The 12784-nt window shown below is 36.7% G+C and overlaps 1 protein-coding gene across 1 annotated transcript in view; it reads left to right on the forward strand.

Moving 5' to 3' along the window:
* The window catches only part of UFM1 (ubiquitin fold modifier 1), a gene marked incomplete at its 5' end in the record, with an annotated part of 49795 nt that extends 39807 nt beyond the window's left edge, over positions 1–9988 (forward strand). Inside the window, 3 exons of the mRNA XM_019523801.1 lie at positions 6083–6122; positions 6564–6596; positions 8163–9988. Coding sequence (XP_019379346.1) covers positions 6083–6122; positions 6564–6596; positions 8163–8230 — 141 coding nt within the window. The remainder of the gene's footprint in view (positions 1–6082; positions 6123–6563; positions 6597–8162) is intronic.
* Between the last annotated feature and the right edge of the window lie 2796 nt (positions 9989–12784).

The following is a 12784-nucleotide window of genomic DNA, read 5'->3' on the forward strand; positions in this document are numbered from 1 at the left end:
ATTAATGACTATCTCTTTTGCACTGATGCTTAAGTGTGTTATGTTTTCATGCATATGTCTGCTATTTTATTACTCCAGAAGGTAACTTCTATTGCTGTAAGAGATTTGTTGCTCCTCTTAAATAGCAAGAGAGAATTCATACAGGTATATAACCTAAAATATTCCAATCTCTGATTTGATAGTAGATCTTGGGGAAAAAATCCATTCCCCAAGGTAGAGAAATAGGCTGCTGCACAAGTTAAGCCATTGATTTTTCTAGAACTTAAACTATTTCTTGTATCTGTTTTTTAAAAAAAAGTCCTGGGAGGGTGGTGGTAGGAGGCGTAGATGAACCAGCGGTAAAGGTATTGGCCTGGAACTTAGAAGAATTGTGTTCAGTTCCTACTGAGGATGTCGGTGTGACTTAAAGCAAGCCACTTAGTCTCCTTCTGTGGGATCCATAGAGGAAGTGTGCATGTTGCAGGTTCCACCTAATTACTTGTAATCTGCAGTTCCACTAACCACTGCCAAAAGTATTGACATGATGCATAAGAAATAAAGGACCACTTATGTTTCCATTGGTAAAACATTCCGTCTTTAAGTGCTGAAGTGACTAACTTTACTCATGTAGATCAGGGGTGCCAAACATCCAGGCCATGGGCTGGATCCAGTCTACAGAGCCATTCCATGTAACAGAAATTGGGGATGTGGCAGGAGGGGTATGTCCTGCTGCAGAATTGTAGGACATCAGCAGCAGTGGGGTGAGCAAGTGCTGTACTGATGCCCCTGCCCACCTGGCTGCCACTTGGTCCATTGTTGGACCCTCACACTGGCAGCCACTGGTAGCACAGATCTGGCTGTTTTAAAGATGTTAATCTCCTACTAATCTGATTTTTTAATTAAATGAACTGAGTTGAGGGCAGAAATGTTTGGGGAGATAATAGTAAGTGTACAAAGAAAAGCTGTGATAATGCAGTTTATAAAAAGACATAGTAATAAGAAAGAGCTTGGCACCCCTCTTGTAGGCACCTTCTTGTTTGACTTCATGCTAGTGTTTATAATGTACTTAGCAGCCGCAGTTGTGGTTTCCTATTGAAGAGTGAATAACATTGTAAATAAACCAAAATTCTACTGTTTACTCGCACAAATAATGTGTAGCTGTATTTCCAGTAATAGTTTTCTTTGTATATGCAAGGGTTACATTCATTTAATTGTCAGCAGTATATAAAACACGGCAACAAACACTCTTGCTGTCTAAGGCTCAGTATTTCGGAATAATTGCTTCATCAGAGATGCCTGCTGAAAAAATAAAATGGTATATAGCAACTCCCCAACTGTATGGGGGATTTCAGTATAAAGTTTTTTTAGTACTTTTAAGAAGCAGAAGAGGTAGATGAGGAGAGCCACCTAACAGTCTAGAAAAGTCTAGATCTCTGTGGCAAAAAGGATGAGAGACCAGACATCAACAGGTCACCTTCTGAGACCTAAATATTTAATAAAAAGACTTTTAAACGTCCTTGTCAATAACTAGTATTGTCTTCAGGATGGTGAAATTCAAGGAATATCCTGAGTTTCACTAAATGTTAGTAAGGCTCTGTGCATCATTAAAGCAAGCAAGCAGCTTTCTTCATTCTTTCTCTCTCTCTCTCTTTTTCTATTAAACATAAAAAATCTGTAGTAAATGAACATTATTTTGGTAGTTAAGTCGAGCGTCAAAAAGAAATGCCAAAACTATGTCTCCTGTGCAACTTTAGTTTGGCCCTGTCTAGTGTATGCATTATGATTCGGTCATTAATTACACAAACGTGTGGGATTTTTAGCACAAAATGTTTACATCCAGGATGGATAGTGCTTAATGAATGATCAGCTGTTCAAGTATTTTGTTTTCTACCATTTGTTCATAGTATATCCCAAAACTTGTTAACTGCATACTGTTCAAACCCTGTTCTGCAGACAGAATTATTAATTTCTCCATGGGCCTTTTTCTCATCACTGTAGTACATGAGTATTTCATAAATATTGATTTAATACATCTTCACAGCCCACCAAGAGTTGAGGGGGTGGTATAATTGACATTTTATGTTTGGGAAACTGAGGCACAGACAGATTAAAGTGGGGGGGAAAAAATCCTCTTTTTGGTACCCAGCCAACCCCGCCAATCTCCTGATTATTTTCTTTTAATCACTTAACATTTTTATGACTGCTTATCTTCAAACACAGCTTTCATTTCCTTCATTTGCTTTATTAAATGCTGAGTACTTTTTTGCAAAGCAGTCCTCAGGATCTCAAGTTGGACAAAAAAAATAAGGAACATGCAATTAGTGGCCATCCCAGAAAAGTTTGGTTTAAGTTGCACACATGAAATCTAAAGCAGAGGCAGAGAAATAATCCAATCCATTCAGTTCCTTTGAGCTTTCCTTTATCTTTTATGCAGTTCCCTACTTCATTCACTACGTATCTTCTACATTCTGCAATAAATGATGCAGAAAGCCTTCTTCACTGCACACCCCTCATTCAGTCCAGAGGAAGTTCATTCTAAATAATGCAGAAGTCTTATGGGAAAAGTCTGATTATTTCATCTAAGAATTCTATTTTGGAGCATCTATATGTATACAAGGCTTATTCTAGCATCTCCTGTTGTCTGGGTGCATTATTTTATTTTATTTTTTTACTATAGATTTTTGTATGTGATTCTCTAGGTTTTTAAAAGAGCAAACAGAAAAAGCAGAAATGGCTTTCTGTGGCACGATGTTGAGACCCATGTGACTGCTTATAACAATTGTCTACAGTGGGTGACTAAGCTAGAAAAACTGAGACACTGTCAGGGACTTCCATAGAAACTTGCTGATAACATAAGAATGGTAAGGCTCAGATGTGTCACAGGCTCTAGAAGAAAGTGTTTCCTCATGGGCAAAGACTTTTCTGCCCCTTCTCCACTAAGCCTTGATTTGACCTCATCTGCCCTGTGTATTCTAACCTTTAAGTTCTGCTTGTCTCCTGCTGGTGAATCCTTGCCCAGGTTTTTATTTTCTTTGCCTAGCCAGTCCTAGCACTTTCTCCTCAAATACCTTGTCCTGGTCTCTTATCCAGCCAGTTCTAGTCTCTCACCTTGTACCCTTGTTGGCCAAACCTTAATGACCTCTCCTGACTCCTAGTTTTTCCCTGTCCTTCCATCCTTTTCAGCAAGCAGGGCTGATCTCTTATGCAGTGGGTTACCAACTACAGCATCAAGGAGTTGTGCAATACCTACATTTTAATTTCCTCCTCAGCCAGGGCTATTAAATGTAATTGGTCCCATTGGCAGGCTCCAGTCTGTGGGGCTTCCTACAGGCTGAGTGACCCACCTCCAGCTCCAGCCTCTAGGGCTTCTTGCCATGGCTGCCAGAGCTGGTGTGTTGGCAGCAGCAGCCTAAAGTCACCGTCACTGCAGCTGCCAGAGCTTCCCTACTGCAACAGCAGCCCCAGTGATGGTGGTTAAGCAGCAGTGGCATTTAACTCGTTTGCTGCTGACACTGAGGCTTCTTCACTGCTGGCAGCCTCCATTAAGAAATCCTGTGGGCTGCATGATCCACTTGTGAGCACCCCTAGCCCAATGTTTGTCAAATCACATTCCTACCTCCCAGCCTTAACTACTGAACCCTAATAGATTTGGCCTGGAGCTGAGGGAAAGAAGGGATCTCCTTATCCCTGCTGTTGAAACTGCCATTGTGCAGAAAATCGAAGGCACCTGAGTTCTTTATTGGATGCATCTTGAAGACCCTAACCTAACATTTTCCTTCAAATTATGCTGTTGTCCATGCTGAATTGAATGAATAAAGAGCACAGAATTCAAGAGCTAAAACAGCAATGTTCTTCTTCCCTTTTTTCAGTTTTCATTGTATGATTTTATTTTTCATGTTCATATTCCATTTTAATGATAGGCTTCTTTGGTTTTATTTACCTCTTTCTCCTCGGTTACATCAAGGAAAACCATTAGTTTTTTTCAGCTTGTTTGTTAAGCAGTACAATAAGAAATAGTTAGAGGAGAGTGCTAAATATATCTGGCTTTTTCTTAGAAGCTGATGTAATTTAGAAAAATGAGACCCAAGGCCTGGAAGGTTTTTGTATCAGCCAAAAATAAATCTAAGCGGAGCTGGCATACATACCTGGAACTGTGATGTATAACTGAGGACATTTTGGAGATGTTATTTACTGATCATTTCAAAACAGATTTTACTTGAAAGCAGTTATTAATGCAGATTGTTCTATATGAGCTTCAAAATGCTTTATTAAAGTATGCTGTAGTTACGGATTTGAGAAACTGCCAGATGGGATTTGCAAAAGCAAATGGGTGTCTTAATTCTCTTGGGTGCTTTTGTAGATCTCATTTGGTACCTATCCATACCTATAGGTACCTAAGTCCTTTTATATAAATCTTGCCCTTAATTTCTAATGAGCTCTACCATATTGTAGGGTATCTTCCTAATTAGGTAGATCTTGGATAAATTATTTCTACTTTATTCAGTAAGTGATACAAGGTGCAGTAGAGTTTAAGTAACTTTCTTTTAGTTGTCTCTTAGAAAGTGAGCATTAAAAGATCTGGAGTTCACAAGATGCAAGATATAAGCCAGGGTACAGTCTGAAAACATAATTCCACTTTGGCCAAAGGGATAATAATGTAGTTTCCCAAAAATTGTAAAAGTAGGTTCTTGCTATTAAACTGCTTTACCCATTTTCACCTTGTAGAAAATGGAAAGAGAAGGTTGTGGAGAGTGGCTAACAGTACATTAATGATGTAGCCTTTAGGTTACTGTTCTTTTGGTTTTCAGGCTTTCACGCAGTAAGGATAGCAGAAAAACTACTAGAGCTGTTTCCTAGCACATGCCTAGATAAAACAATATTGCTTTCAGGCATAACCCTGCATAGTCAATGAAGTACTTCTACTCCTGAGAGTTGGTACAAAATCATGCTGTTCAAAGAGCAGGTAACTTCAGCAACATAAGACAGTGAAAGAAGATATCATCCAAAGCTTAATAAGATGTCAGAATTTCAAGACCAGTAATAAAAAGCAGTGCATGTGTACATTTATGGAAGCCTGCGCACAATGTACATTTATGGAAGCCTGCGCACAATAGTTATTAACATTGTGGTAGAATTAACTGTATTGTACAGTTTTAACAAAAGTGTCAAAATTCTCAAGCATGTAATGCTGTATCTGAAAGAAATTGTTCAATACCTGAAAGAAATAGTTTGGAAAGGCTTTTTTCTTTTCCTTTTTCCTTTTTGGAGTTGTGTGTGTAAAGTAATTGTAAATGAACATACAGTAGCAACCCATGCTTGTACCCATGGTTGCTTAGCCCTGTGGTAAAGCCTGGCAGTGTCTGCATTGCAATTCTGTCTTGTGTATGTAAAATTGATATTACTAAATACACTGACTCTGTGATGGCTCATGCACTCAGAATTAACTGTTGCTCACAATATGAGCACTATACAGATGCAGATTTCAGACTTGAGCTGTTTTTCCTGAAGCCACGTCTTTCGAGCCCAAAGATCAGAAAATTATCCTCCATTCCTGCAAATACTTATGTACATGAGTAGTACTTAAGTCAATTGCCGATTTCATGTATGTTTGCCAGATTGGGGTTTTATTTATCTGGTTTGTTTGTTTGTTTGTTTGTTTGTTATTTCAGAAGGTTGTGGCATCTGGATTCTGAGCGATGTTAACAAAACCAAATACTCATTGCATGCGACATTTCAAAAAAATGTTTCTAAGGCAGTAGTTACTTCCATGAACATTTTGGGTGCTGCATTACTCAATATTATTGGAGCTAATGTTACTGAACTATTTATACAGTTGACCTAGCTTGAAATATTTTTTTTTCTAGATAGTACAAATAATTATATCTAATCAACTGTTCAACACTATACTTGTTCTGTTTTAATGTTATATAATAGGCTTCAGGTAAACCGTTATTTGATGATCCTATGAATTTGAATAAGGTTTTTCTCATAAGTGTTCTTCATACGAGGCTAAAATAAAATTACAGTTTGAATATTCACAATAGTAGTTTCCACCTTTTTCTCCGTCTTTAAAATAAATTTGTTATATTTTTGTTTTCTTTAGTTCAAAGTTCCTGCAGCTACAAGTGCCATTATAACAAATGGTAAGAGTATAGTTAAACTGCATTCCAGAAGGGTCTCAGCACCATTTTTTTCTGTAATATGTACAGCTTCAGAAGGTGATGAATTGTCTGATCCTCAAAGTTCCTTCTGGGATTTTGATTCCACGAGACTGTAGACTTCCAACATGGGGTTTATCACCAATATTTTATTACTATTTGAATGGTTGTATACTACAGTACATCTTGCATTTCATTGTGCTGAAGCTTTTAATCATCAGGTGCTGCAGTAAATAAAACTGGTCATAGGTTTTGACAATGGCAACTCAGTGCTTAAAGCACTGGGATTTAATAACCAGTGCAATGTATTTTTAGAACCTTAAATATCTTGCCCTCATTTTGCTGCTGCATGTTCACACTAGTAGATAGTGTATTTTTGTTATTTTATCAAAAATAAAAAAGGTTGTGTTTTAACTTTTTTTGTAGATGGAATAGGAATCAACCCTGCACAGACAGCAGGTGAGTAGTTATTTGTGATGTCTAACTGAAGAAATTATTTTCATTCTATGCCCAACTGATGTAGAGCACTGGTATTGATTTATGTTTTCATGGAGGTAATCTGAATTTTATTACCTTTTCAAAAGAGAATGCAGAAATACTAAACAATGCTTGAAAGCTGTCTAAAGCCTTCAGAGCATTATGCAAAGACATAAATTTATTTGCGAACACATAATTATTATTCATAATTTGTTGATTTAGATCTGTCTGAATATTCTGGGTCTTGTTATTTTAATGCAATAAAAATATGGCTCCAGGTTATATTTATAATTAAATAAATAAGCAACACAAACTATGGTTCCAAATTGTCCATTTCATATCATCCAACAATATTACTGCTTGGACAGCCCTTCTAAGAAAGTGTTTTGCATTGGCATATCTCCTTATAGTGGTATTTTTCTTCTCTTAATAAAAAAAGACTGATATAAAGATGAATTTGTCAGAGGTACAGTCTTAGTATTAAATATTTTTCATTTGCTTTCACTGACCTGATTTGCAATAAAATCCTAGTTTTATGGAAAACTTGAAGGAAACTGGATACTTTTTATTACCAAAATGAGATTGAAGCACAAAAAAAATTTCACTTGAAACATGTTCTTCCAAGTAATGAAAAAAGAAGAAAACCATGAAAAATCCTTACACAAGCGAATGTTTATTTTGGAATATGTAGATAAAATGACAAAGCAGTGCTTTGCAAGTAAACTTTTTTCCTCCTCTCTCTGTTACTTTAAAGATCTTAATCTGTTTGGTAGCCTGTTAGACTATGGTTGTGGACAGATTAAACAATTATACCACTCTAAAAAGGAGAGAGGATAAGCTTTAAATGCATGTCATCTGATCATTGTCTCCTCGTGTCCCTTAGTAAGTAAAGCTGAAGTGGGGGAGCTTGTATTGGAGTGAACCAGGTGCTAAATTTTTGTAGTTTAGCTTCTATTTATTGGAGGGTGCAGCAGACAACTGAAATGCAACAGATCAGCTTGAAAAGCCATTAAGTTTTCCTCTTTTCAGTTAATTCAGATGTTTCAATTGTCTGTACGTTATTCAATCTACACTGTTAAAACTTAGTCTGTTTTGCAAAATAGAAAATAAATAAATGGGACATAGCAGGCAGTGCATGCAAAATTCTGGGAAGACCTACATTTATTTTATATTTACAGCATCTCTGCTTTGATTTGTTTCTTTTTTACCTTAATTTTTGTTAGCTTTAAAATTATACTGAAATAATTTAAATCATATTGTTACTTGATGAGTTTTTAATGTATAACCTTGTACCTGGCATTTTTCTTAAATTGTGAAGTGCTTATTAGACGGTGCAAATGTAGGAGGAAAAAGAAAATTTTTATGAAGCATCAATCAATTACTGATGAATAAGAAGGATTATTTCTAAAGAATTTAAAATTGATACATTATTATAATACTGTCCTTCTTTAAAAGAGACATAGGCTTTAGGTATTGCTTGAAGAGCTCTTACGACATGTACATTACATAACCCTCAGATGACCCGCTTTCTCTCTCTCTCTTGTTCAGGAAATGTTTTCCTAAAGCATGGTTCAGAACTACGGCTTATTCCCAGAGATCGTGTTGGAAGCTGTTAGCATTTCCTGATAGCATCATGCCAATGAGTTAATTGTCATATTTATTTTGGAAGTCTACAGTACAACTAAAGAATTTGCCTTTTTAAAGTTATGTAAAATTACTTCCTGGGTTTAAATATATTAATTAAAATATAGTTTACATTACCTTTCCCTGACCCTTCCTCTAGTTATAGAAGAATGGTTTGATTTAATGCTATATTTTTGGGAAGAATTAACATGTCTCTTAGGACATGTTATTGAGAGCAAAATGACAGACCTTGACAATGGAAACATCCAATAGCAATCAATAGGTAAATAACAGAACCCCTTATTGTGGGGGTTAGTTTTGCAGAAGGAGAAGCTGTGCAGGGTTTTCAGGAAGGGAAACATGTAGGAGAAAAAAATTCCCTGCTGAAAAACCTAAAAGTATCATTTTACACTATGAATTATGCATTCTGTATATTTGCAGAATCTAAGGCATTTTGCTCCACTGTTAAATATTTCAGTTCAAATAGAATGGAAACTTCAAATTGCCCTATTACTGAAATATGTAGACAACATCTAAATGCTGTAAATACTTGGTAAAATTTAAGATACTGAAAAATATTTAGTTAAAGAAAACATTTACTTTTTTTATTAAATCTTTAGTTGAGATTTACAGGTCAAACAAATCTTAATTTTTTTTACTGAAACTGAATTTAATATTACTTAATAAAGTGCTATCAGCCCAAACATGTTGCTAACTCACAGATATTGGGGATCCCATGAACTATGCTGATATGTCACATTCCTTTATTAGCAAGCTAACATTGATTCTGTGTAAAAGTCTTTAGTTTCTTTCTTATGTTATGGGGGAAAGTATTGGAATCACTTGTGTGCATGTATTAAGTATTTTTTATAAATTATCACAAGGTAAATTGTTATTAACTGTGGACCCTTATTAGAGAAACTAGTGCAACTTGTTTTTAACGAGTAAAAATATTCTGTAAGGTAGTATGCATTTTGTCAGATAAATTGCATTTTATCTACCCATAAAACTGACGTTACAGAAAGTTGGACAATAAACTGTAATGCTTGGTAAAACAAGTATTTGTCATGAATGTCTTTAGCCCATGAGCCAAAAGAGACCTAGAAAGGATTCAAAAGGTTGGTATTATAGGGTCTTCTGAGTCTCCCTTCTGAGTGAGTATCTGCATGTGGAGGCTCCCATATATGTGCATATCTGAAAGGGGTGATTTGGGCCTGTGAATTTTTCAGCTCTATCTTAAAGCAATAGTTTTATTTTGGTTTCTCTTATCAGAAAAAAAACAAAACAAAACCCCAATATTTGGGGAACAGAGCAAAAAGGAGGGAGGGGGGAGAGGTTGAGGCATCTTATGTTCCTTTACTTACTTGCCTAATTAGATTGTGACAGTAAATTAGAAATTGTGCCCTTTGACCTTTTTAATCAACATACTGTGAAATTTATTTTAAACCAAGAATGAACAATGAATTGTAAAGCATGATGATTTAAGGGCAAAGTGCATCGTTTCTATTAATCCATTGCCACAGTATAATTAGAATGAACAGAATTAATTGCTTCTAATTATTGTCTGCAAGACTGTTTAGCTGGGTAGCTGCTGGGGGACTATCCGGGCCACAGAATATAACGTGGTTGAAATTTTATTTTTCTGTACAAAGGTACAATACTTCTTTGCAAAGCAAAGTAAATTCCAGTGTACTTTGGAAGTCTCTGTGATATTTTGATGTTTAATATGAAAGCCAGATAGCTAAAAGTAATTTCAATTATAAATGCACTCAAGACATTCACTGGTATACAGTAAAATAGAGGATTGACATTTCAAGTTGTAAGTAAAAAAAATTAATGTGGAAAGGATCCCACCAATGTAAAAAAATAAAGGATCTACTTTGTGGATATTATGTACTGTCTCAACATGTTGTCTGTTGTATGGACATAACACTCTAGGGTTAAAACAACTACTATGCATCGGTTGTAAAAGGTTTGTACTTACAGACTGATTGCAAGTGGCTTTCCATTTTATCTTGAACACTTTGTGTGATGCTCGCTGTAGGGAGAAATCACAAACACACACAAGGCCAAACTTTTAAGGGATCAACCTCTACAAACTGGGTGAGTTTTCAAAAGACCCTGTTACTTGGCAGATCCTACTGCAGCATCTGTGAACTGATTTTTTTTTTAAAGAGTACTTTTGAAAATTGGCTCTACTTAGGGTGCTGACCTCTTCCAAAAACTAGATTTTAGGGTAAAGCCAAAGGAGTAGGCTAAAATGACCACCATTGGTTTAACTAGCCTTTAAAGCATTTAGCAGACAGACACACGATGTGAACTCTTGGACCCATATTTCTTTGCAGAGAACTAACATTTTTTGCCATAGAAAATTATTCCTAACATTCTTATTTTTAAATACTAAAGAAATTTATATGGGAAACATGGGGCACATTTTAGCACCTGCTGTTAGCTTTATTGTCAGCAGACCTAAAGCTACTAATGTTTACAGTCCTCATTGTCTCTACCTCTTCACCACTATGTTCTCGCTTCATAGGGCCCAACTACAACTAAAAACCTGTTCAGTCTTCTGAGAGAAAAAGACCTTTCAGCCTCATGCTCCTTTTTGCTAGAAAATCACAAAACATCTGGGACTACAGCTCTGTATTCAGAGGTTAGACACGTTTTCAACACCAACTTCCCTCTGTCAGGCCAAGAGATAAAAGATAAGTCAGGATGACAGGAGCAACTTGTGCTGGTGAGAATAATGAATGACAGTGACTGAAGGTTTTGGATACAGATCAGTCCTTTATGTGGCAATGTGCAGATAGCAGTCAAAGTGAACCAACATAGTGGGACAAGATGAAACTCAGTCCTTCAATTTGTGTCTGTTAAGATCCCATTTAAACAATATTGACATTAGCTACATGCTAATAGGTAAAATTCGTCCTATTCACTGGGACTGCCTAAGACCTACATCATATTTTTGTGGGCTTAAATAAACATCTGTGTAAGGACACCAGCAACAGAATAAGGACTGTATACTGCATTGATGAGTTTATCCACTGGTACCATTAAGAGGCAGGTTCAATCATTGCTTTTAAAAATATACCCTAGCATTGCCCTACCTACCCACTAGTGTTTGAACATATATTCATATAGCACAGGATACAAAGCTCCCAGAGCTCAGTTTGAAGCTTAAAAGTACTAGATAAGCAGAGATGAGCTTGGTGGTAGGAACAGGGTTCTGACCCTGAAATCACTGCCCCTCCAATCCCAGACAGGTTGACAAGCAGTTTTTCCACTGTGCCTGGAACTGTCTGTGCCCATGGACAGAATGGAAAGATTTTTCCCTATGGGATTCTGTGTCAAAGACTGAATATTAACTGAAGGATGTGGTGTCTGCGTTTTCTGTGGAAGGCTCAGAGAGGGTTGGAGGTTAATACAATTGTAAGATATAACAAAAACTATTTGTGAGGAAAATGCTTTGTTTTGGACCATTAAGTCACTTTATAGTTATAGGCTCATTTTCTATGTCAGTTCATTGCAAGTTGTAGGGTTTTAATAGATATATGCTATCAAATCATTATGACTTACCTGTCTTATAATTTACAACTGGAGAGCTGTAACGTTATTCAGGAGTTGGTATGAGAGATGCACCATGGAGAGTATATCATCTGTGTTTGGTGTACATCAATTATTATGATCCCTCACTTGTAATATCCTTGTATTATATTTTACTTCTCATGTTTTAATATCAGAACATATTACAAGTTTGGTTTTTGTTTTGTTTTGTTTGCCTTCTTGCATGTATCTGGCATTTGTAGGCACAGAGTTAGCTTTGTGAGCAATGGCTGTCTCTCAAACTATTTTTTGTAACTTTGTTAGTATATTTTCACCAACTTGAAATAACTTGCATGAGAGGGCAATGTTTCTGTTAAACTAAACCATTTTGTAAACTAGAACATCTTACAAAGCTTTAATGCTGTATGGGCTTTGGATTACTGAGTACTGTCAGTCACTAACACCAGACAACTAACATTTTGTTAAAAGCACCTGATCCAGAGAGTGTTAAATATGGTTTTAATGTATATCTGTGCAGGGCTATAAGAACGACCAAAAATACTTTCTTCTCTGTGGGCTTCTCCAGATCTTGGATACTCATTCATTGGGTAAGTGGGCTTATGTAACCACTTATTTCCTCCCTGCAGGAAGAGGCTGGGCAATGGATGAAATTTGAATTTTGCTTCCTTTTGCTTCTAACTACTCACCATACAGTACATACAAATGTTACACTTAGAATAACCTAACTAGGGTGTGGATACATTCAGGGAGGTTAGGTTGGGCAATAAATGGCACCTGAGGAGGTGCACTAAAATCAGGTTAGCCCAAAATACTGAACATGTTTTGAAGTGCAGCCCAGGGCTAGAGAAGCCCAGCCACTTACCTGTCCTGGGGCTGTACTCCTTCCCCCACCCTCCTGATCCCTCCCACCTGTGGATTGACAACTCCCACACAGGGCCGCCAATCCCTGTCATGGATGCACTGACTCCCTGTCCCCACCCCCC

Source organism: Gavialis gangeticus, unplaced genomic scaffold (genome assembly GCF_001723915.1).
Source record: "Gavialis gangeticus isolate Ggan-Ray unplaced genomic scaffold, GavGan_comp1, whole genome shotgun sequence".
Classification (NCBI taxonomy): Eukaryota; Metazoa; Chordata; order Crocodylia; family Gavialidae; genus Gavialis; species Gavialis gangeticus.